The following is a 25,400-nucleotide window of genomic DNA, read 5'->3' as shown; positions in this document are numbered from 1 at the left end:
GGCTCCTCAGAGAAGTTAGCAGCTATTTGATGGGGCCCCAAACTGTTGGGAGAGGTTGGTTGGAGGAAGGCCCCTCCAGAGAGGGTGACATATATAACCCTTAAAAGTTTACAAAACACATTCTTTACAAGTACCTCACGTGGTAAATAAATACATGCAGGATTATCTCTATTTTATATATGAGTACACTGAAGCTTAGAGAGATGCAAGTGTGTTGCCCAGGTTGACAGATACTCAGAGAGTTCAAACCCAGGTCTCTCCTGACTTCAGGTCAGGCACCCTAGACATCATAGCCCTCCCACTGCCTCCAAATTGGGTAGAATCATAGAAGACAAGATTGGGATTTGGAAAAGGTCTTCTGGCTGAGCACCAGAGCTCATCATTAATGGGTTTCTATGTTTTTGACTTTCTCTCCAGAGAAGAGCAGAGATTCTCTACTTGATGATAAAGTTAAAACTTTCCAGCAGAAAAGTCGATGTTTCCAGGGTGCCCCTAGGCTGTGTAACTTTCCTCCTTCAGAGGACTGAGTCACTGCATCATTTCCAAGTCTACAATTATTTTGATTTCTCTGTCTCTCTTGCTTCTGTGTCTCTTTTCCCTCTCTTCCTCCTTCTTCTCTCTCTTCTGTTTGTGTCTCTCTCTCTCTCCTTTTCTCTTTACTGTCCTCTGCCTCCTTTTCCCTCTCCTCTCTGTTCTCTAGCCTTTTCTTTTTTTCTCTTTTCTTTTTCTGTTTCTGTATATCTCTTTTCTTTTGTCCTTTTCTCTCCACCTGTTTCTCTTTTTATTCTCTTCTCTTTCCTCTATTTATCTCTTTTTCTGTTTCTCTCTTTTACTGTCTTTTTCCTTTCCTCTTTATCTCTCCTTTTCCCCTCCATTTCTCTCCTCTTTCTTCTTTTCTCTTTCCTTTCTGTTTCTGTCTCCTTTTTCCTCTCTTTCTTGTTCTCTGTTTGTTTTTTCTTTTCTGTTTCTCCATCTCCCTTTTTTTCTCTTTTCCTTGCTTTCTCTTTTCTGTTTATTTCTCTCTCTTCCCTCTTTGTCTTTTCTTTCTTTTCTCTGTTTCTGTGTCTCTACTTCTTTTCTTCGTTCCCTCTCTGTGTCTCTTTTCCCATCTGTTTTTCTTTCTCTGTTTCTGTATATATCTCTCTTCTTTGTTTTTGCTGTTTTTGCTGTCTTCTTTTCTCTGTCTTGTTTCCTCTTTTTTTCTGTTTCTCCTTGTGTCTTTTTTTCCTTCTCTCTTTCCTTTCTCTCTCTCTCTTGTTCTTATGAACTAAGTCATTGGATCTCGTAGCTAACTTCCTATCCTCTGCTGGATCTGACTGTTCAGTGTTTACCTATGTCTGTGAATTATCACAGCAAGGAAAAGGACAGATGCCAGTGAGCCTCCCTATCTCCCAGAGGCCCTAATTATGGGATTCACCCACTTCTCCCATCCCGTTGCCTCTAGTGTTTGAAGATCCTCACATTCTTTGATGGCTCATCAATGAAAGACATCATATCTAGAGTTCTGGATTTGAGAGTCAGAAAGACCTGGGTAATACCTAACAGGGTTGCAATAAGACAAAGAAAATAATGCAAAACATTTTGCAAATCTATCAGTGCATCTCCAATGTCTGAGTGTAGTTTTAAGCTTCTCTTTAGGGTTGGGGTTTGGGACACTCTATCTACATGCTATCTAATATACATTTATTGATCAATACCATATGTCTGATTAGTTTTTTGCTCTTAGAGAGAAGTGACCCTTCATATAACAGGCAGTTGAGAAGAGCTGGGAGGAATTTTTTTTTTTTAAATTGAGAGTTGAAGAAATTTAGTTTGGATTCCAAAGACCAGAGGTTATTAGGCTGGTGTTACTTAATCACTGCCGACCCATGGATAGGGGTGCTAGGCCTCACCTCTAACCGAATGGCCTTCTTGATGTTGACTGCCTTGGTGGGCTGGAAGTGGAGCTGCAGGCCGTATTCGCCCCTAGGCTGGATTACTCCGTGGGATTTAGAAATGGTGAAGTCATCCCCCAAGTGATCCAGGCTGCCAATCCTCCAGGCCAAGGGGAGAGGGGTGACATTCCGTAAGTAAATCACCTTAGTATCTTTCCTGTGGAAACCAGAAGATGGTTTGTCATGGTCAAATGATGCTCAGTTTTAGTACACCAACTTCTCAGTGTTATTTAGGGTAGATTTGAGAGAGGCCAAATTCAGTCAGCCAGTCAATGAACTTTTTTTAAGCACTTACTGTGGGACAGGTATCCTGCTACATGTTGAGGAGACAATGGTAGCCTTTCCCTAAAGGTACTCCTAGAGTGTGACCATAGGGCCAGTCACAGAGTACATAAGAAATAGATAGAGAGAAGGTTTTGAGGAGGGACAAAGGGGGAACCAGGAAAGGCCTCCTGGAGAAGATAGCATAACTGATGGTAAAGGGATCCAGGAAGCAGGGCACTCCAGGCATGGGGGGATAGTGTGTTGGGTTGACTAAATCTGGAAGGTCAAAGTGGCTGGTCATAGCAGAGACGACTAAGATGGCGGTAGAGGTAGGAAGGAGGGAGCCAAATTATTGTCATTCCTAGAGATCATGGGGGGTCACTTGGGGATAACCTACAGGTCATGTGTTCACTTTGAGAAAGTCACTTTGACAGCTGAGGAGGGAATAGGTTGGAGAGGGGAGATCAGGTTTCAATAGTCCAGATGAGATGGTGATGAAAGCCTGTGTCATCAGGCTCTGTGAGTAGCAGAGAAGGGGCCATCCCCAAGAGATGAAGACTTGGCAAGAGGTTGGTAATGTGAGTGAGTGTGAGAAGCTGAGGATGTAGAACACAGAGGTGGTGAACCTGGATGACTATGAGACTGGTTGATGATGCCCTGGATAATAAAAGGGGGGAAATGAGAGAATTTGGAGGGAAATATAAAGAGTTCTAGTTGGGACAGGTTGCGTCTAAAGTGTCTATGGGAATTCAGCAAATTTTAACACTCTTCTTTAAGGCAGTCTCTATGTGAAAACAGTGGCACATGGGAAGCTTGGTGCTTTCTTATCTCCCCTTTAGTCTGTCTGTCTGTCCATCTCTCTCTCTCTCTCTCTCTCTCTCTCTCTCCTCTCAGGTCCCACTCCCAACCTAGGATCTCTTCTGTGTCTCTTTCTGATAACTCTTGTTCTTAGTTACCATTAACTAATCTTGCATCTGCAAGAGTGGGGAGAGGAAACTGTTGCAGTTAAATAAGGTAGGATTAATGGGAAACTAGGTGACACCAGAGTGCACAGAAGACCAGGTCCAGAGTCAGGCAGATCATCTCCCTGAATTCAAATCTAGCCTCAGACACTATCAAGGTGAACCTAAACAAATCACTTTACTCAGTTTCTAGGTCTGTAAAATGAACTATAGAAGGAAATGGCAAATCACTCCCATAGCTTTACCAAGAAAATCCCACATGGGGTCATGAAGAGGTGGAAATGATTGAAAAATGGCTGAACAACAGAAAGGATACTCCAAGAAAGGAGAAGCTTTCAAGATCCATAGTAACGAAAGACTAATGGTGGTTATTTAGTAAAGATAGTGGGGGAAACAGGAGCCTGCCCAGAGTCTATCAAATCATACCATAAAGGAAAATGACTGCTTCCTAAGACTAGCCTTGTACTTCCCAGCTCAATTAGGGATCTCTGTATAGAGTTTCTGGTTTATCCTCTAAGTATCTTGTTAGTTCTTAGCTGCTTGCATGTTGTCTGCCCTATTAAACAGAGGCTCCATAGGAACAGGGGCCTTTTTTTGCTTTCCTTATGTCCTGAGTGTCTCATACATTATTGGTGTTCAGTCATTTCAGTCATGACTGACTCTTCAGGACCCCATGTGGGATTTTCTTGGCAAAGTTACTGGAGTAGTTTTGGCATTTCCTTCTGCAGCTCATTTTACAGATGAGGAAACTGAAGCAAACAGGGTGAAGTGATTTGCTCAGAGTCATACTGTCAATAAGTGTCTGAGGCTAGATTTCAACTCAAGTCTTCATAAGTCCAGGCCTGGTGCTCTATGCACTAAGGCTTCACCTAGCTTCCCTACCTCACACATAGTTGGCATTTGGGAAGGAGGCATTGTGCTAGTGTTAAGAGTTGGAGTCAAGCATGTCTGGGGCCCGATCCTGTTCTTCCATTTATTGAGAGAAGCTCTCAGAGGCAGGTGGACTAGATGGTCTGGGAATCCCCTTCATATTCTAAATCTAAGATCCTATACATGTATCTGTTGCTCCAATGATGCTCATGTTGTCCAAACTGCCTTCAGTTTCTGGGCATCCTGGACCAAATAATTCCTGTTTACAGATGGGCAGCCTATGATGCTGCTATCAACTTTTCATTGGAATAACCTGCCTAACTTTTCCAGGTATTTTTGTTCTCACCAAAGAAGTCCTGCCTTAGAATCAGAAGACCCAAGCTCAGTTCCAGGTTCTGATCCTTGAACTTTTTGACCTTGAATAAATCACTTAACTCCCCCCCCCCTTTAATTCCAATCCTCAGTTTCTTCATCCCTAGAATAGGGATAATAATACATACCATGCCTAGCTCACAGGGTGTTAACAGAGTTAAAGCAGAGAATAAATGCCAGGTGTTGACATTATTCCCATTGGATTGATGAAGGAAATAAGGCATGGAGCCATTCAACATTCAGGTCATCTCTCTAGGGAGCATCTGAGCCGGGCTTGGACCTCCTGACAAGTAGCTCACATCACTCCCAACAGGAGCCAGAAATCTCTACAACACCAGAAAGTGAGGCCAGGTTTACATGAATCTAGGATCCCCAAGAGAGTGACCCCAGGGCTCGGGGAGTCCCTGAGAAATGAGACTAGCTAGATCTGATATCTGACCTATGGAGCAGCAGCCTCTCAAAGTGCAGCTGCTTGTGATCCAACTCCACTTCAGGGCGGATTCCCTGGCAAGTGATTCTGAAGATTGCCGGTTCTGGGTTTTCTTTGATGCAGCAGATGATATTGTCATCAAAGACGCCCACAGCGGTTGGGTATGCCCACACGGACAGCACCTGAGGGGACAGGCAGGCCAAGAGTAAGAAGGGAAAATCATTTTTGAGGAAAGTCAGACTGCTGTCTTCAAAAGGGCAGTCATTATGGTGAACTGCCCCTGAAACTTTCCTACCTGCTTCTCATTGGGTTTAAGGGTCATGGTGGGTGGGTCTAGGATGTACGTGTTGGCTTTGACATCATACTGGAAAAAGAATGCTACCTCTGCAGTCATTGGGGAGTTGTTTAGGATTGTTAGCTTCTCCATATTATCTGGGAACTGAACTGCCTTATACCTGAGAAGGAAGAAAAGGAAGAAACCTTTCTGGGATTGGTTTATTCTCAAATTAGTCTATGACAAGAGATGTTATCCTCACAGTCATTCATTAACTCAATATGTGGCACAGTGCTTTTGTAAAAAGCTGGTACTAAACATCTGTTGGATAAACTGAAATGAATTATTTAACAAACATTTGCTGGTATTTTGACTTCTCAGTCTTACTGAATGATGAGAAAACAACATGTACAAGTATGGGAGCATGTGCAGTCTTCACCAAGGAAGCCCCAAATCCACTTTGATCTAAGTCCCATTTATTTCATCTGTGAGCCCTGCGGGATATCATAGTGAAGCTATTTCAGGACTACTGGCAATGAATTATGGGGCCATGGATTTCGATTTTTCCTAAAGATTATTTAATAAATATCTTTGTGGAGTAGTTATTTCCAGTATCTTATAATTATAATCTTGAGCACTGATCAGCATGTTTGGTTAGACCAATCCACTTGGTGAGTTGAATCCAGTGATTTGGAGGCTGAGTTTCCATTGCCTTGTGGAATTCACTCTGTGGTTATCGGGAAATTCTCAGGCTTTAGTTATATTGGAGGCTTTGGATATCTTGTAATTGTTCAAAGCAAAAGCAGGTAGGATTGCTACTAGGGACAGCCCCCTCCGAAAGCAGGCTTCACAGTTAGGAAACATCAATCCACTGGCCCATGGGTGCCTAGTGCCCAACCATCAGAAATGATGGAAGAAAATTCATGTGAGGCAAAGAGAGAAACACAACTGGTCCTGGGGCAAATCAGCCTGTGCACATAAGCTAAAAGGGGAGTCTACGTATTCATGAATGGTCTGGAAGGTTAGTCACGGATACACATCAGTCACACAAAGATGATGGCTCCACTATCAGGAACATTTTCCTGGAATATGGTGGACAAACTTCTCACCACATACCTAATTGTGCTTACCTGCTTTGAGAAAAGCCAAATACTACTGATGAGAAAATAAAATAATTCTCTGTTGTTAAAGAGTCAAACCCAAAATTACCTGTGATATTTTTGCTGAATGGGATACTTACTTATCTCTTGTTTTCCCGCAGAGCAATGGCCCAAAGTGAAACACATCCTGATTCATTACATATTTCTTAAAGATAATCTCTTCTGGTTTCAATTCCTTTTTTCGATGAGGGAACACCACACTAATAGTAAAGTAGAATCAGGGAATGTTAGATTTTGAGCAAAATCTAGAGATTTATCTAATAGAGGGAGGAAAATAAGATTTGGAAAAATTAAACAATTTGTACAAGTCATATAGATAGGGAGCTAGGTGGCCACTAGCTATATGACCATGGATAAGTCTCTTAAACTGTATCTTGGGAGTTTGGGGAGTCACGATAGCACCTTCTCTCATTGGATTATTAAGATGAACAGAATCTAGTGCTCTACACACAGTAGGCACTTCCTGAATGATGCTCCCTTCCTCACTGGAAAAGATCGGATCAGAATTTAAGTATACTGATTCCTGTTTCCAGTTATCTCAGAGTTCACCAAAATGAAAATCACTTGATCCACACATCTTTTCCAAGGGACTCTTGGGGTAAGGCCTTTACTTTACTTCTGTGTCTACTCTTCTTGCTCAAAAAAGAGATTTTATTATCTTTTGAGTCATTGACATTTAGTTTGATGGTCTCATTAAACATAAGAACTAAATTAATTCTACATTTACCTTGAATTCCCCCCCTCCCCACTTGCCCAAGTATTACAGCTCATCTTTGGATAAGTACTCTCATTGAGACACCTATTAATTTAAAGACATGAAGACTCATCTGCCAAGACTTTGGGTCTTTATTTGTGGTCATCCATATTCTAGTTCCCATGGCTTTAAAAAAAAAGAAACAATCCTTACAATCTTTCCTTCCCTCCAATCTTACTCCTTGGCCAAGAATGGAACTCTGCCTCCTGTGGTCCTCCTACAAGTCAGGATGATCTGATCTTCTACCATCCCTCCATGTAAAAAGAAAGGCAGCACAGAAAATCCAGAGAATCAATGTTCAGGTTTCATCTTCTATTCACAAATCTCTTACTGACCTGACATCTCGGCAGATGGAAGGGTATGTGCAGATTCCTCGGCAGTAGACTTGATACTGGCGCTGTGTTCCAAGGATCTCAAAGTTGAAAGTCTGGTCAAAGTTCCCAAGTTCATTGGAGGAGAAGTGTATTCGAAGCGTCACTTCTTTATTGGCTGGGACAATCCAACGGAAATTACTCAGCCTGAAAATTACCAAGTATAATTTACAGACAGAACTTTTTCCTTGTTGGTTAGATATAGAATGAGACCAAACTCTACTGGAAGAAGCAATAGATCTAGTCTGATATGGCAGACTCAACTTGGATGAGGGTAGAGTTTTACAATGACATGGTGGATTAGATCAGAACAACTGTGTCAAAGAATAATTCTGATAACAATGGACATTTATAAATTGCTTTATAGTTCATAAAGTGCTTTTTTCGTAACAATCCTGTGAAATAAGGATTGTAAGTATTATTAATTCTATTTTCCAGATAAGGGAACTGAACCTCAAAGAGACCAACTTGTCCAAAGTCACAGAGGTCTTAAGTAGGCAGTAAGGATAGCTAGGTGGCCTAGTGGATAGAGCATTGGCCTTGGAGTCAGGAGGACAGGAATTTGAATCCAGACTCTTATTAGTTGTGAGACCTTGGGAAAGTCACTTAACCCTGATTGCCTCGCATCCAGGGCCATCTCCAGTCACCCCAATTCCTATCTGGTCACTGGAACCAGATGGCTCACTCACTCAAATCCAATTCACCTGCTTGTCATGGCATCATCTCCCTGTTGTTGTGGTCTTCTTCGAAAATGAAGGACAAAAGTATTATAAGTAGGTAGTGAGGTGGTGCCATAGTACATCGAATGCTGCACATTCTATTTCAGATACTCTCTAGCTGTATGACTCTGGGCAAGTCAATTAACCTCTGTTTGTCTCAGTTTCCTTCTCTGTAAAATGGGGATAAAAATAGCATCCACCTCCTGAGGTTATGAGGATCAAATGAGATAATATTTGTCAAACATTTTACCAACCTCAAAGACCTATAAAATCCTAGTGATTATTAATATCTTTGTACTTCTGTGAGTCTTAGAGGTACGCGGGACAAGGCCCTGGGGCAGATACAAGGACAGTTGCACAGGGAAGATACAAGGACCGACGAGACTTGATCCTCACTTTGCCTTCCCACAGCCCACCTTAGAATCATCCACTCTAGACTTGCAAAGCTGCCACCATACACATAGGGATGGTGAAGTTCCTCTCTGGTCATTCCAATATGACGGCCCACCTCAAGAGTTTATCCGGTGCCTGCTGGCTGGTAAAGGAGCTGTCCTCTAAGCTGCTCAAAGGGGTGGTGCTGGTTACAGGTAGAACCTGAGGCGGCTTCTTGACGACCACTGAACGCCCACGCTTGTCCTTCACTATGACTTCAGATTTGTCTTTCTGTCTTGTCCTGCCCTTACTTGTTGTGACCTGATCTTCTTGTGTCTTGAAGGAAGAAGAACAAATTAAAACCAAGCAGGGGCAGCTAGGTGGTGCAGTGGATAGAGCACTGGCCCTGGAGGCAGGAGTACCTGAGTTCAAATCTGGCCTCAGACACTTAATAATGACCTACCTGTGTGGCCTTGGGCAAGCCACTTAACCCCATTTGATTTGCAAAAAACAAACAAAAAATTAAAACCAAGCAAAAATAAAAAGATGAAATGTAAGATCCCTTGGAATAGTTGCTGAGCATCTCAGATGTGCAGATTCATAGGACTAACTGGGGCTTAGTTATGGGTAGGATCCTAACCTAGTGGCCTTGAAGACTCCTTGAGGATGCTCACTTGGTATCCTCTAGGAGGAGTAGTTAATAGGAGTAGTTTAGTAGCAGCAGCAGCAGCAGCAGTAGTAGTAGTAGTAGTAGTAGTAGTAGTAATAGTTGTTTAGTAGTAGTGGTAGTAGTAGTAGTATAGTAATAATGGTAGTTAGTAGCAGTAGTAACAGCAGTAGAAATAGTAGCAGTTTTAGTTGTAGTTTAATAATAATAGTTGTTTAGTAGTTAGTCATAGTAGTAGTAGTAGTAGTAGTAGTAGTAGTAGTAGTAGTAGTAGTAGTGGTGGTGGTGGTGGTGGTGGTGGTGGTGGTGGTGGTGGTGAAATATGTCAGAGTCTAGAGCTAACTGGGAAGCAGGCATCAAAAGTAAGAGTTTGCTGGACCTGGAGCTAGAAATTAATCTGGGTGATTATAGGCAAGTACCTCTTAGTTTTGGTTTCCTTCTCTGTGAAATGGAAATAATAATAATCATATCTGCATTCCCAACAACACGGTATTGTTCTAAGGGTTGATGTCAGTTATTATTATGGAAAAGGGTCCAGGGATGGGGTGAAAGTCTATCTTCAAACCTGGGCTTCAATCTGGGGAGTTTCAGAGGTCTTTGTTGTATCCTTAGAGGACAGTGGCAAGGCCAGGAGTTATGGAAGCAGGAGAGTTCTAGTCAAAATAGTTTCTAATAAACTTATCCTTCGCAATCAAGTCAGTCAGTCACCAAACATTTATTTATTAGCCAACAATTATGGGTCAGATTCTGTGTACTAAGAAACAAAAGGTCATTCCCTGCCCTGAAAGAACTTACAATCTAATGGGGGAGACAAGATGCAAACTAAGTAGATGCAAATAAGCTATAAACAGGATAGATGGAAAATAATTAACAGGAAAGAAGGCACAAGAATTGAGAGTGACTGGGAAAGGTTTCCTAGAGAAAGAAGGATTTAATCAGAGGAGAATCTCCCATCATTTACCTTTGTTGTGGTATTAGTAGAAATGTCAGCTTCACTTCCACCTTCCTTTTTCTCCTCCACTAAGATTTCTTCACTTGGTGGGATGATAAAAGTGAAGTGTTTAAGAATGTCTAATGTGACCACAGGCACCCTTTTCATAGGAAACGAGATCATTGAGAATAAGGCAGGAGGAGGGATTGGTAGGTCAGCGGCTCCAACATCCAGGATTTCCATCATCTAAAAGAAATCCTTGGGCTGAGTCAGATCTTGTCCTTACCTGGAACTTGTTTCCCCCATGTACTTTGTGGGTCTTTCTCTGGTAAAAAAAAACAAAACAAAAACAAACAAAAAACCAAACCAAAACACACACACACACACACACACACACACACACACACACACACACACACACACACACACACAACTATCTGCTTCCTTTGCTACTCTGGTAAAAAACGATCTGCTTCCTTTCTTACTGAACAAGTTGCTAGAATGAATTTGTTTTGGCCAAAAGTCATGGCAAGAGTTATTATAGTGCTCACTTTGGCAGCACATATACTAAAATTGGAATGATACAGAGGAGATTAGCAGAGCCCTTGTGCAAGGATGACACACAAATTCCCTATTTTTAAAAACTGTAAAATTCAAAATAAATAAATAAATCTCCATTAAAACAGAGTAGTTATTACTGACAGAAAGAGCTTAGTTCCCAGGTGTTTGTGATCTATAGAGTATGTCCATAATGTGTTTCTTTTTTTACCACAAAAATTGCTCTTTTGTTTTAAAGGAATGCTGTTTTCATACATTCATTCAACATTATGGAGTTTGTTTAAGACATTCTACTGGTCACTGAGTGAGAATAAAACTTAATCCTTTTCTTGAGGAGCATATTATGACCTAGTAGGCCCTTAGGATTTTTTTAATTCAAAATATCTATAATATGTTTTCTTATTCTCAAAGTGGTAGAAAACTGAAAGGAAGGGAGGCAAAAGAGAATTAGTAATAAGTGGTAGTACCGTGTAGGTGATACTTTCATAACTTGGAAACCAGGAGAACCTGGGTGTGGGTCCTGCCTCTGACCTGTACTTGCTAGGTGACCCTTGGCAAGTCATCCAATTCCTCAGCTCATAGCTTTTCTCTTTGAGTTTAAAGAAAGGATGGTTCTGCACTGGTAAAGAGCTGTCCCTATACTGATAAAATCAAAAATCTAGCCCCCTTCCCCTAGCAAAATGGGAAAATTAGAAAACCGATCAGTTTTTTAAAAATGATTGTAACAATGGGAATTTTTTTTAGTGTTTCTAATAAAGGCCTCATTTCTCAAATATATAGAAAACTGAGTTAAATCATGACAATACAAGACTTCAGTTGATAAATGGTCAAAGGATATGAAGACAGTTTTCAATGGAGACACAAAAGCTCTCTATTCATATGTTCTAAATCACTTCTGATTACAGAAATGCAAATTAAAATCACTCTGAGATATATCTAATACCTCTCGGACATGATACACAAGGAAAAGAATAAATTTTGGAGGGGAAAATTAGGACAGAAATGCACTGGTGGTGGAACAATCTAATCATTCTGGAGAAAAATTTGCTGTGCCCAAAAGGATTTAAATCTATGCACACCCTTTGACCTAGTAATACCACTATTAGGTCTGTATCCCAAAGAGATTTAAAAAAAACAAAAAGGACTTATTTGTGCAAAAATATAGTTTTTTTGTGGCTAATAATTAGAAATTAAGGGGATGCCTAGCATTTGGGGAGTGGCTAACAAGTTGGGGGATATGACTGTGATGAAATTGTTCTGTAAGAAATGATAAACAGGATACTTTCAGAAAAACCTGGTAAGACTTGAACTGATGCTGAGTAAAGGGAGCAAAACTAGAAGAATATTTATACAGTAACAGCAATACTGTACAATGAGTAACTGGGAATGACAGCTATTTTCAGCAATATAATGATCTAAGAAGGACTTAAGAAAAATGCTTCCATTTCCAGAGAAAGAGCTATGGGAGTTTGAATACAAATCAAAGCATACTATTTTTCATTTTTTATGCTATTATTTTTTTGTCTGTGTTTTCTTTCATATGACCAATATGAAATGTTTTACATAATTCCTTATGGGTTGGGGTGGGAGAGGGAGCAGAAGGAGAGAGGAAAAGAATCTGGAGGGAAAAAATGTTAAAAAATTTTTGGTAAGTAATTGGATAATATATTATTAAATGACTATAATAAATGAACAGATGTCCTGAAAATCAGGTGGTGAATATTTTTATATCAAAAAACACCAACTGAATATAGGGAATTTTAGGGAATATAGGGAAATTTAGAATAAATATACAAAACTTCATATTATAAGTTTTATTTTCTAAGGTAGAGGTATCAAATATGTGGTTCCAAGTGTAACCCAAACCAGATTAAAATGTAAAAATCAATTCAAATATAATAAAATAAAATGATAATATGTGATTTTTTAAAACAAAGTTCTTATTTACCAAAAGGATCCTTAAATATATTTTCCTGACCACTGTTTCTGAGTTTGATCCCATTGGTCTCAGGAAACCGTAACATAACCTGCCTAATAGTGACTACAGGAAAGTCTCCAGATTCACTTGTTGATATCATTAATGGAAGGGGTTTGTTTTATTTTGAGAAATGATATTGCAGGAGGCAAGTACTCACTATTTATGTAAATATAGATGTACAGATATATACATGGACATACACCTGCCACCTGTTTGAGTTTTTGAAGACCCAGGAGCTAAGAATTTTTTTTTTTTACATTTTTAAACACAATAAAAAATGGAAAAATCATTTAAAACTTGTAGACCATACAGAAACAGGCAGTGGGCAGGATTTGGTCTACTGTAGATTGCTGATTCCTGTTCCATGGTAAGAACAATTCTGGAGATCTGCTATTGTTTTCCAATATCATTTGCAATTAGACTTCTGACCCTGGATCTTGGAAGCTAATAGTGAAGGGAATGAGAAGAACAATTCTCAATGATAGTTAATCCACTATGCATTGGGTCTCTTAGTTTCTAACATAGCATCTGAAAGGATGGCATAAAACAAGGAAAGGAAATGCTTCTAATTTGAACAATTCTCTAAGAACAATACCTCTTAGAAGACATTGATCAAAACAATATCTTACCTAGAGACCAGTCCATGGAGAGATTTTAAAGGAGATAAAAATTTTTTTCCTACGTTCTCCCATTTTACTTCTCCTTCCTTTAGTTTCCTCCAATTCATTTGGTTGTAGTGGTATTCTTATCCTTAAGTGACAAATACCCAAATCTGTCTCTCCCTTTTTCCATCAAAACTTATCTGACTTTTGCTCCTTTCTAAAAGATCTCCTCCCCGCATTCCAAGGGGATGACAGTTATCTGATAAGCTAAGATGTTTGATAATGGGTAGTAACTATTATCTACCCCTGGGTAGTGGGGGAAGAATCTGCATTTTAATGGAACAATTCTGAAAATATAAGGCTTTAACCTAAAAGAACAACAATTGACATTTATATAGTATTTTAAAGTATTAAAAAAATACTTTCATCTACATCTAATGGTGGAGTTTCAGATTCCATGGTGAAAGGAAGATTCTGGGACTGGGGAACTTTTTGCTACATCTCAAATCACATCACCCAGATTGGACTCTATATCCACTACATTTACTTTACTCAAAGTCAATAATTCTTCAAAGATTCTACTCAAACTTTGCTTCTTGTGAATCAGGAATGGATTGATTTGACTGGTCGTACTCTTTGGGTCAGTTGGATTTACCACAAATAGAAAATGATCACAATAATTATCACTGTTCTCATTACTGAAGGTATAGGAGGAAGATAAAAGGCTATTTAGGTAGAGATAAAAAATTTGGTTTAAATAAAATAGAGAATGATCTTGATAATTAACATTGCTAGAAATAAAATAAATGAATGAGGAAGGCTCTGTGGTGAGACAGCTCTGACTTAAAGCCAACATCCAGATTTATGAAGAAGATCTCTGTGGTGGACTAACCGACCATATTTGGGATGCCTGCCACAATGAAATGGTTATAAGAGACATTTTTTTACCTGTTCCAAAGTTGGCAGCTTTTCTGTCTCTAAGACCTGCTTCCAGTTAAACTCCTCTGATACAGTTGGCTGGAAGTCCAAGATGGGTACTCCAAATTCCTTTTTGACTTCATGGTCTTCTTCCTCTCCCTCTCCTCCATCACTCCTATCTTCCATTGCCTTGAGCCTCTCCAGACGTTCCTTCTCAGCCTTTTCCTTCTCCAGGCGCTCTTTCTCTGCCCGCTCCTTCTCCAGCCTCTCTAACCGCTCTCTCTCACGATCTTTCCGGCCTTTCCGTCCGGAAGGAGCCTGCCTTTGGTCTTCTTGATCATGGGTGGCATCTTCCATGCCAAGATGGGGTACCCAGATGCCCTGCTTCCGGTCCCATGACATCAATATTTGTTGGATTTCTTTCACATTCATCTCATAGATTTTGAATTTTTGGAGCACTTGCTTTTCATTCTCTCTCAGAAAATCCCTTTCACTTTCCATTTGATCTGTTGGGAACGGGAAGGTGCTTTCCCCCACTTGTTGTTTGCTTTTCTTCTTTTCAACTGTGAATAGTTGGTCTCTCAGTGACACCTTGTCTAGTCCTAAATCTGATTTGACATCAGCCCTGATGCTGCTCTAGAAAAACAAAACACATAAATCATGTTTTCAATCATTTTTGCAAAGACTAATTTGCATGGCATCAATTCCTGGGGCAGGGAGGAGTTGGAGAAGGGATTGACAAGAATGAGCAAAATGACTTCAAAGAAAATTTCCTTGCATTCTAAAGAAACAAAATAAAACAGTGCCATTAAGGGGGAAAGAAATAGATAAGAAACATATTTATGTCTAACCTGCATTATTAATATTTTTTCTCTAGAAATCAATAAAATAATAAATCAAGCCATGACTTGTATCAACTGCTGATTTCTGAGGCATACTCACAATGAAAATTTAGTTATTGGCTCTCCAGAGCCAATACTCACACTGAAAATTTAATTATTGGCTCTCCAGAGCCAGCTTGAGCTGGTTCCGGCACAATTCTGTTACTAGCCATAATCACGATTAGAGTCCTCCTCTGGGTTGAATGGGTAGACTGCTATGCTTTTTGGAATTATAATATACTTTTCATGGTTCTGTTAAATATTACTCATACCTAGATAATAAGAATAAAGTAAGCTGACTGACTGCAAGGAGTTTGCATATGATTTAAGTCATATGTAAGTTAAGGGGGCCAAGGCAATAGTTGTGAAACATATAAAATGCAGGAGAAGAGCATTCCATTGTAGCCTTCCCTTCAATGTCTTCAGAGCTCCCTAAGTCACCAACCACAATCAAGCCAATGGACAAGAACTGACTGAAATCTGTTGGTGGTGGTTATTCTGATGACCAGCTTGATAAGTTAATTTGGGAGGATGTTGAATGTGTCCCCATCATTCTTCTTTCCTCTGTTGATATGACCCAAGATGAAAGTGTGGGCTGAAGCTGTGAACAAGATGTGCTGGGTATTTTTTTAAGTTTTTAGTTTTTGCAAGGCAATGGGGTTAAGTGACTTGCCAAGGTCACACAGCTAGGTGATCATTAAGTGTCTGATGTCACATTTGAACTCAGGTCCTCCTGACTCCAGGACCAGTGCTCTATCCACTGCGCCACCTAGCTGCCCCAAGATGTGTTTTAATGGAGAGTAATAGAAAGTTCTATACTTAGGGGAAAAAATAAACTGTGCAAAGTTAGCACAGATCAGTAGAAAGCTTTGGGGACTCTAGCGGGATTACAAGCTGCACATGGCTTGGATGTTATTAGAGCAGAGTCCAGAACGGGGAGAGTCAGATCCCATCTAGAGTCCTGGGTACACTAATATTAAAGGAATAATGACAAGCTAGGATGGTACTTTGGTATGGTAGATCGAGGGCTGGGTTTTGAATCAGCAAGTCTTGATACGGATTAGCTGTATGACCTAGAATCAATCTTCCAACTTCTTGGAGTTCCACGCAACACTCCAAGACACACAATTATAAACAAGCTTCTGATCTCTATCTGTGAAAGAGGTTTCTATCTTTTAAGTCCTTGTTCTAATGAACTCACAAATGCCAGAACAAAAATAAACGTAAAAGTTAAAAAAAAAAAGTGAGAGTTAAACCACTTTGAGAGGAGGATAACAGACGAGGAGACTGGAAATGATGCAATGAGAAGATAGTGTTGGCTGAAGTAAGTGAGTTTGATTAGCTGAATGTGAAGACCACTTAGTAGGTGGGGGTATGAAAGTAATCTTTAAGTATCAAAAGTAATAAAATAACAAATATTGACCTGTATGTTTGGGATTTATTCTTACCTATGTCCTCCCTCTTCCCAGCCTCCAAATCCTGCTCCTGTCTTTGACAGAGTCCTAATGCTCTAACCTTAGACCTCAATTTCAGCCCCATTTAGTGAAGATCCCTTTATGCATGTGAATTAGTGTGGGGGCCTTGACTTACTCTATGTATGCCAATCTGGGAGTAGCTATGAGATGGCACATTTAGAGTGAATTGAAAGATTGCAAGTTGATATATTCTTCCTTTAAGACTAAAGTAATACTACACAGTATTTCCTTTGAAAATCTCTCTTTATATACATATATATGGATATATGTGTGTATATTTGCACACATATAGATATGTATGTCTATATATCTCTATCTCATATTTCTATTATACTTTAAGACCTAGAGGACATTTTCCTCAGACACATGTTCTTCCTGTTAGAGAAGTGAGAGAAGGAAAGGGAAACTCAGAGAGCTTGAAGTGATGTGCTCAAGGTCAAGGATCCAGTGGTCCCACTGTCACTGAACTTGGATCCAGGCTTCTAGAATCCATTCTGGGAATCCTTTGGCATCTGCTCACTACCATCTATGTGTTATCTAGCATAGAGATGAACGGTGTTTATCTGTCTCTTACCTGGATCTGTGATGCCTGTCGTGATGCAAGAGCTTTCTTTGAAGGGATGTCCTCTTTATTGGGATCTCGCTGTTTCCTTTTGTTTTTTTTTTTCATCTCTTCCTCCTCACGCTGCCGTTCGAGTTCCTGCTGTATTCGTTTTTCCTGAAGTTCACGAGCTAATTTCTCTTCTTTCCTGGAGGAGAGGGATGTTTAATTATGAATAATTGTTCCTATTTATACAAGGCTTTCCTCACAACCACCTTGTGAGAGGCTGGGCAAATTAGATGGTATGCCCATTTTAAAGATGGGGAAAGATGCTTCAAGGGGTCGATTCAGCCACAGCCATACATTACAGATCCAGGAGTGAATGAAAAGGTCTATGCAGAATTCCACACTTTCAATCCAGTATCTCTAGTTATTTTTTTTAACCTTGTCCCTAGTTTATTTTGGATGCTCATTCATCCAGAATGTTCTGGTCATAGGGAGCTAGCTTATGGAAAGTCTAAATATCAATAGACGTTTTTGCCAGGTCTCAATGGGAAGGAAGGGAAGAAGGGAAGAAGGGAGGAAGGGAGGAAAGGGAGAAATGAAGAAAGGGAAGAAGAAAAAAGAAAGAACAAGAAAATAAGCATTTATTAAATATCTATTACATACCAGCCACTGGGCTAAGCATTTTCCATATTGAATCTCATTTGATCCTCACAAAAACCTTGGGAGGTAGGTGCTGTGATTATCCCCATTTTTCCAGATGAGGAAGCTGAATCACAAAGTGGTTAAAAGACTTGAGTTAATAAGACTTGAGTTAATGAGAGTTTGGAGCTGCATTGGAACCTCACTCCAGCCTCAGAGCTTTCTTCTACACCACCTCAATGCCTCCAAGAGCAATATACTGATTTCAGTTCATTGGAACTCAACTAAGAGAAAATTTTAATCAACTGGATTTTTCTTTTCATAATTTAATTTTAGAAAAAAAAGAAAAGTGACCACATTATATGAAAGTTATAGACAAAGAGGACCAAACTGAGGATGATTGTGAGAGAGGTGAAGATTATGGTCTCTGAGAATAGGGCAAAGTGATGGGGAATGTTTAGCTTGAGGAAGAGAAGATTGGGGAAGGAGAGCTTTATAATTTTTTTCTAGTGTCTTTAAGGGTTGCTATGCAAGATGAGGGAATAGATTTGTTCTGTTTGGTTCCAATGGTAGAGCTAGAGGTGAATGGTATAAATTGTCAAAGTTGGTTTAGGTTTGATGTAAAGAAAACACATTTCTAATAGAATTGTATAAAAGTAGAAGTGGGCTGTTTCAAGAGGTAATCAATCAATAGTCTATTATTGTTTCTGGCTTTGTTAGATGCTGGGGATCCTGAAACAAAAATGAAACACTTCCTGCCTCTGATCTAGTGAAGGGAACAACATGTATAAAGGCAAAATACACAGAAAAGAAATAAGCTGAAGGGATTAGGGAAGTCCCTATGATAGAGGCTTGAGAGGTACATTCAAGAAGTCTAATTATCAAAATGAAGATACGGAGGGAATGAATTACAGGGAGAGGGAAGTGTGTGGTAAAGGTGATGGAATGGCCTGGGTGAAGAATAGCATATTGTCCAGTCTGGCAAAATCATCAGGGAGTAATGATGACTAAGCTTGAAACCAGATTGTAAATAGCTTTAAAGGTCAACCAGAGAAATTTGTCTTTTATTTTGGAGGGAATAGGGAACCAGTGCAACTTTTAAAGTGAGGGAGTGACCTGGTTGGGAATATCACTTTAGATTAGCCATTTAGACAAAAATAGGTTAGACAAGTGGGGGAGAGGTGTGAGGTAAGACTCATTAGGAGAACCAGTTACAGTGGGTTCCACTTGAGGTCTTCAGGCAGAAATTGGAGGAACAATTGTCAAGGATAGGTACATGTGGGAGTAGTTTATTTCTAAGGCTCCTTCTAACTCATATCCCATCATTCTATAAAATTATGCAGGAGGAGAGATGGAGAAAGGAAAGGATATAGAAATCCACCAGTTCATAGCAGTTGACACTGAGAGCAATGATGCAAAGAATCAGAGGCATATAAATTTAAGAGGGTTTAATTGCAATATAAATATTTAATGTGGACTTTAGAATGAAAGGCTTAACTGTGATATAACATTTTTTGTGGGGAAAGAAGCTTCAGATGTAGAATCACTGATGGAAAGCCCATTTTTTGTAAACTGATCCAAGCACATGAAACACCAAGGACAGAATACATCCTTATTGCTTCTCTCTTTGAAACTTCCTCCCTTCCTGAAGAACTCATCTTGGGAACTTTGCAAATGGAAAATTTCCTAGCCTATGGTTGCCTGACTGAGATCCAAGACTGTTCTTTAAAAAGGTTTCCTTTTCCCTTCTATAGTCAGTCAACTAGCTTAGCCCCAATTTTCTAGACTCCATGAGCTTTTATGAGATAATTAAGAGTGGCTAAAATAGATTCCTGTCTTCATGTCTTCTCTCACACTCCCCTTGGATCAGGATCTCAAGAGCTTCTCTGGGGGGGGTGTTTCCCAGAACCCCTAGGGTTTTCTGGAGCCTCTCAGGGTCTACCCTAACAAAATGGTGGCTGCTGGAAGAGGTGGATGATGACTTCTTGAAATAGATGTTAAAAAACCAACCTAGCTCATGAGGGATAAAACCAATCAGAATGGTCTTTGTACATATTGCTGGAGGTGGTTGAATCTCATCAAACCACAATCTTAAAAGAAAAAGCTGAAGACTTTTGGCCTACCTCCACATCTGAAAGTCCATCCCCTTATTAATTATTCATCAATCAGTTTATTTTTACCTCTCAGAGAACCCCTTTTCCTAAAGGTATTTAAGCATTCAGGAATTTCCATGGTGTTGTCTTTGATTATTGAGAGAGAGCAATGACCATCAATTTATTAGCTAGCCTAATTAATAAATTCATTATTGATTACCCAGAAACTGTCTCTTGGGATTTTCATTTGTCATACTTGATAATATCAATTTTTATTGTTAGCTTATCTGACAGCATGATTGTAATTCTGCTTTTTTAGATTTGCCTCAAACAAGAGAAACAGTGAACATGATCAGGAAGGCTATAGGTTTATGAAGACCAGAGATTTAATCAGAAGAGAAAGAATTTAGAATTTGAGATAAACACAAATTGAAGGAGGAGAAAAAGAGAAGGGGTCAGTGTGAAGGAGAAGACAAAGGGAAGTAGATGCTAGGTTTAGAGCTGGAAGGGAGGCCATCAAGTCCATCACTTTCATTTCACAGATGAAGAAACTGAGGTTCACCAAAGTTAAAGACTTCCCCAGAGTCATAACTTTTAATAAGTGTCTAAGGCATGATTTCATTGATGCAAGATGGTAGATGAGTGAACTATTTACCAATGCAGACTAGTATCTAATCCTCAATTCTTCACCTCAAAGAGTCCTAGGGGCAACTGAGAGGGTAAGGGTGTAAAGAATGATCAGGGTGCTAATGAGAAATGCTGAGATACCACTCCCCACCCTAAGCTCATGAATGACAAAGACTGAAGATCTCACTTGCTTAAGAAATGAAAAGAAGGAGGGGCGGCTAGGTGGTGTAGCACTGGCCCTGGAGTCAGGAGTACCTGGGTTCAAATCCATTCTCAGACACTTAATAATTACCTAGCTGTGTGGCCTTGGGCAAGCCACTTAAACCCGTTTGCCTTGTAAAAACCTTAAAAAAAAAGAAAAAAGAAATGAAAAGAAGGGAGAAGTTACAGTGATTTTCATATAGTATATAATGTTTGTACTTCAGCTACATCCAAATGTATCTAAAGATAGGTACATGGCTCAATGGAAGAATGGAAGAGTAGCTGTGGCCAGAGAATCCTGCCTGAGTGATAACTGAACCACCTATTTGCTAACTGTTGCTTTTGGTGATGGAGGGGGTGGGGGCGGATTCAAGGGATAATAGAGAATATCTCCATACTTGCTAAACCATTTAAATAAATCCTGCTCATTTGTGGTGATTTTATGAGAATAAATGTTATTACCAGAAGGAAGTTAGAAAACATCCCCAAATATTTGAGGATTCTTAGATGAGAAATTAAGACCATAGTGACCAGATGATATTTTAATCACTGTTGCTCATTAAAGGCAAAGGATGCATAAAAGAAAGCAATCTGGGAAACAAATTGAGGACAGATAAGATGATTTCTGATAATGGGATTTGGGTTTCTGAACCACAGCTTAAAATCTAGGAATCACAGACTCCAGGCCAAGGATGACAGATACCTAATGAAAGTGGGCAAGAATGTATTTGGGCATTATTGGTTGAGCTGTGAACTGATCCAAACCGTTTTGAAGATCAATTTGGAATTATGGTCAAAGTCTACCACTGTGTGTATCTAGTATATTTCCTCCAATAGATCAAAGTAAAAGGGAAAGGCCTAATGTACAAAAATATTTATAGCAACTTTTTTTGTAGTGGCAAAGATTTGGTAATTGAGGGGATGTCCATCAATTAGTGACTTTCTGAACAAGTTGCGGTATATGAATTGTGATGGAATGGTGTTGTGTTATGAGAAATGATGAACAAGATAATACCAGGAAAAACCTGGAAAGACTTATATGAACTGATGCAAAGTGAAGTGAACAGAACTAGGAGAACATTGTATGCAGTTATCACAAGATTGTGAAAAACTTAGCTATTCTCAGCAATACAATGATCCAGGATAATTCCAAAGGTCTGATGATGAAAAATGAAATCCATTTCCAGTAAAAGAACTGATGGAATCTGAATGCAGATTGAAGCATACTATTTTTCATTTTATTTTTTTATGGTGTTTTTCTTTTTTGGTCTATTTTCTTTCCAACATGACTAATAAGGTAATATGTTTTAAATGTTTACACATGTAGAATTTATATTAGATTCCTTACCAGCTCAAGGAGGAGGAAATGGAAGGAAGGAAAGAGAGAATTTGGAACTCAACAAAATTAAAAAAAAAACCCACAAATATTAAAAATTGTTACAGGTAATTTGGAAAAATGTTATTCAAGAAAAGGAATATATTTGGTTGATATCTTGCAAATCTAATTAAAGGGGCTTTAAATTGTAAAAGAAAAGGTAGATGGAGGGAAAAGAAAAGAACTATCTTCATATATCTCTATCAATCTAAGTATGATATAGGTGTGATGCCACAAAAAGTCACCAAAGCACTCCCAAACACACAAGATACAAAATCCAAGGAAGGAACCACTCAGACACTTACCAAGTGACCATCACAGGGTAAGCCACTCAACTGCTCTCTGCCTCAATTTCCTCAACTGTGAAATGAGGATAACAACAGCACCAATCTCCCTGAATTGTGGTGAGGACCAAATGATACAATATTCATAGACTACTCTGCAAACCTTTAAAATCTCTGTCCTAATGCTAGATACCATTAGTTATTATTCCACCCTGCTGCAATTGGTCAGGGATGAAGGATGCTACTAAGTCAGAGGCAGATCAAGACCCAGCCTAGTGCTTGGCACATTGGAAACATTTATTAGTAAAGGTTTTTTCATTCATTCATTTGCGAGCCACACTCCTTCAGCAACCTGGGTTTGGAGGAGGGGGATTCCCTTCACCAGCTTTTCATGAATACCATCAAGCTGGTAGTAGGGTTCATGTTTCTTCTGTCCTTTTTCCTTGCCTGCTCTTGAAGGTTGCCCTTCAACCCAGTCTTGCTCTTGGCTGCAGAGAAGTTGGCTGAGGAGGCCTGGAAATGGAAGGAGGTAGGGAAGACAAAGGAGGATGGAGCAAGGCAAGGGGGGGGCAGGTCATAGGCATCCTTAGAATCTTAGACAAACTGGGAGGCAGCAGTGGGAGTCAGTGCAGAGACAGAAGCTTTGCTGTAGTCTTGACCCTAAGGGGAGGGGTGTGTACTTTGTGATCCCCCCATCATCTTCAGGGATGCCCTCATCCTGCCTTTATTATCTGAGAGTCACAGACCTTTTTTTTCGCTCCCGAATGGTCTGCAGAACTTCCAAGTCAAACATCATCTTCTCTTCCTCTGTTAGGGCATCATATTCCTCCTCATCCATCTTTTGCAGACGAGCCTTCTCTTTTGCAATCATTTCCTGGTGTTCCTGCTCTGTTGAAGGAGAGGGGAAAACAGGTGACCCTCAGGGAAAGGCTTGGGAGACTTTCTTGGGAGTCTTTGGCAGTGTCCTTGGCCATAGGCAAGAGGAAGGCTAGAGGAAGTGTGTTACACTGACAGGCAGTTGGCTTAACTATTGAGAGCTTTTCCCCTCTTTCTTGCCCGCCCCTCACCCCAGCTTCCAGAAACTTCAGCGACCCAACAGATTCAGTCAAAATGGTCAAACCAAAGAACTAGGTCTGTTGGTTGAACATTGGGAATTTCTCTCCTGCATCCCAAGGAATTTTTGGTCATTTAGGCTTAAAGCTAAAGAATGAATAACATTCAACAAGATCATAAAGTTGAAGAGCTATAAAATCTTAGAAAGCTAGAATATGAACAACCTGCCCCCCCAATTCCAAACCAAAGTCTCTTTCTACTATACCAAGCTGTGTCTCATTATGTTTTTCTGAAAAAATTTCATGCTTCACATCCATAATCCTTTATAACCTCACCTCCTCCTACTTTTCAGTCTTCCTTATTCTACCCTACCTTCTTCCCCTACCCTATGTGCTCTATGATCCAATGATGTGGATGCAGGCATTTCCACTAGCTGTCCCCCATGTCTGGAATGCTCTCCTTCCTCATCTCTGCCTCCTGACTTTCTGAGATTTTTTTCAATTCCCAGCTAAAATCCCTGAGATCTGTACAGGAAGCCTGTCCTGGTTTCTCTCAGTTAAGTTGGAGCTTTCCCTCTGTTGATTAACCTCCGATTTATCTTTTCTCTGGTTTGTCTGTACAAAACTGTTTGCATGTTGTTTCTTTCCCATCTTGGCCCCCCATTAGATTGTGAGCCCCTTAAGAGAGGGCACTGTTTTTTTACCTTTCCTTGTCTCCCCAGTGTTTAGTGCATAATGATTCACTCTCTACCACCTCACACTTATCAGATTGACCAATATGACCAAAGAGGAAAATGACCAATGTTGGAGGGGATGTGAGAAAACAGGGACACTAATGCACTCTTGGTGGAGCTGTAACTGGAGAGCAAAAATTGTGCATCCAGCAAGACCACTACTGGGTCTGTATCCCAAAAGGGTAAAAACCCCACATGTACAAAGCTGCTCATAGCAGCTCTTCTTGTAGTGGGATACCCATCAACTGAGGAATGATTGAACAAGCTGTGCTATATGAATGTGATGGAACACTATTGAACTATAAGAAATGATGAAGGATGGGATTTCAGAGATGCCTGAAAAGACCTGCATGAATTGATGCTGATGAAATGAGCAGAACCAGAAGAACATTATATACATTAACAATATGGAGTGATGATCCACCATGATGGACTTGATCGTTTCAACAGTACAATAAACAAAGACAATACTAAAAGACTTGTGATGAAGAATATCATCCATATCCAGAGAAGGAACTGTTAAAGTTAACTGTCTTCAGTTTTTCTAAAAAAAGTTGTCATATGAATTATGTGGTTTTTCACTTTAATTTACTTTTTCTTCCATTTGGATGTGATTTTTCTTTCATAATATAATTGATATAGATCTATTTCAGCATCATTATAGATGTAAAGCCTATATTACATTGTCTTCTATGGTGGGAAGGGATGAGAGGGAGGGATAAAATGTAAAAAAAAAGGTTGTTGAAAACGACTGTTATATGTAGCTGGAAGAATAATTTTTTTAAAAAGGAAAACCATAGCAATCCACCATTTTGCCTTGGCTTTTGTAGCCTAGACATTTCTTCCTGACTTGGAAAATCCCATTTTTTTTTTTCATGAAGTCTTACCCATCTTTTCCACTTTGGCCTTCTCCCGAGCCTTCATGATGCTGTAATCCTGAGCCACATTGACAAAATATATGTGCTCCCTATTATTAATGGCTCTGAGCAGACACTGGAGGGCAGAAGCTGAAGTCCTAGCAAAGGCAGACTCTATTCCATCAAATACTATTCCTCGATAGCAATCACTGAGCTGAAATAAGGGGAGAAGAGAGAAACACACTCATTGCTTAGGCATTGGACAGGCATTTACTTGGAACCTATTACGTTCTTAGGTTCTATGAACACCAGAACCAAAAAGAAATGGATTCCTATCTTCATTGATTCTCAAGGTCCCTCTATTGAGGAACGACAATAGGTGTGTAGATAACTCCCTACAAAATACATAGAAAGGGCATATGAAGTCATAGGATGGAAGGTGGGAGAAGTGAAGATTTAGTCCCCTATGCTTAGTAGATGCTTGACAAACCTTTGTTCC

General features: G+C 39.8%; 1 protein-coding gene and 1 pseudogene across 11 annotated transcripts in view; one reads left to right on the top strand and one right to left on the bottom strand.

The window, feature by feature from the left end:
- Positions 1-25,400, bottom strand: part of HYDIN (HYDIN axonemal central pair apparatus protein) — a 509,309-nt gene that overhangs the window by 91,251 nt on the left and 392,658 nt on the right. For 7 of the 11 annotated variants that reach the window (XM_074199124.1, XM_074199133.1, XM_074199118.1 and 4 more), the window contains 12 exons: positions 24,932-25,115; positions 23,005-23,146; positions 17,067-17,241; positions 14,167-14,772; positions 10,111-10,326; positions 8,619-8,818; positions 8,096-8,134; positions 7,356-7,538; positions 6,347-6,466; positions 5,128-5,287; positions 4,842-5,014; positions 1,893-2,091 (listed from right to left, as the gene is read on the bottom strand). In XM_074199124.1, the coding sequence (XP_074055225.1) occupies positions 1,893-2,091; positions 4,842-5,014; positions 5,128-5,287; positions 6,347-6,466; positions 7,356-7,538; positions 8,096-8,134; positions 8,619-8,818; positions 10,111-10,326; positions 14,167-14,772; positions 17,067-17,241; positions 23,005-23,146; positions 24,932-25,115 (2,397 nt within the window). The other 4 variants (XM_074199143.1, XM_074199154.1, XM_074199198.1 and 1 more) reach the window with 4 other exon arrangements.
- On the top strand, positions 10,624-10,719 carry LOC141510498 (U6 spliceosomal RNA; annotated as a pseudogene).

Source organism: Macrotis lagotis, chromosome 1 (genome assembly GCF_037893015.1).
Source record: "Macrotis lagotis isolate mMagLag1 chromosome 1, bilby.v1.9.chrom.fasta, whole genome shotgun sequence".
Classification (NCBI taxonomy): Eukaryota; Metazoa; Chordata; class Mammalia; order Peramelemorphia; family Peramelidae; genus Macrotis; species Macrotis lagotis.
The sequence above is the reverse complement of the archived record's forward strand: the minus strand, read 5'-3'. Positions and strand labels throughout refer to the sequence as shown.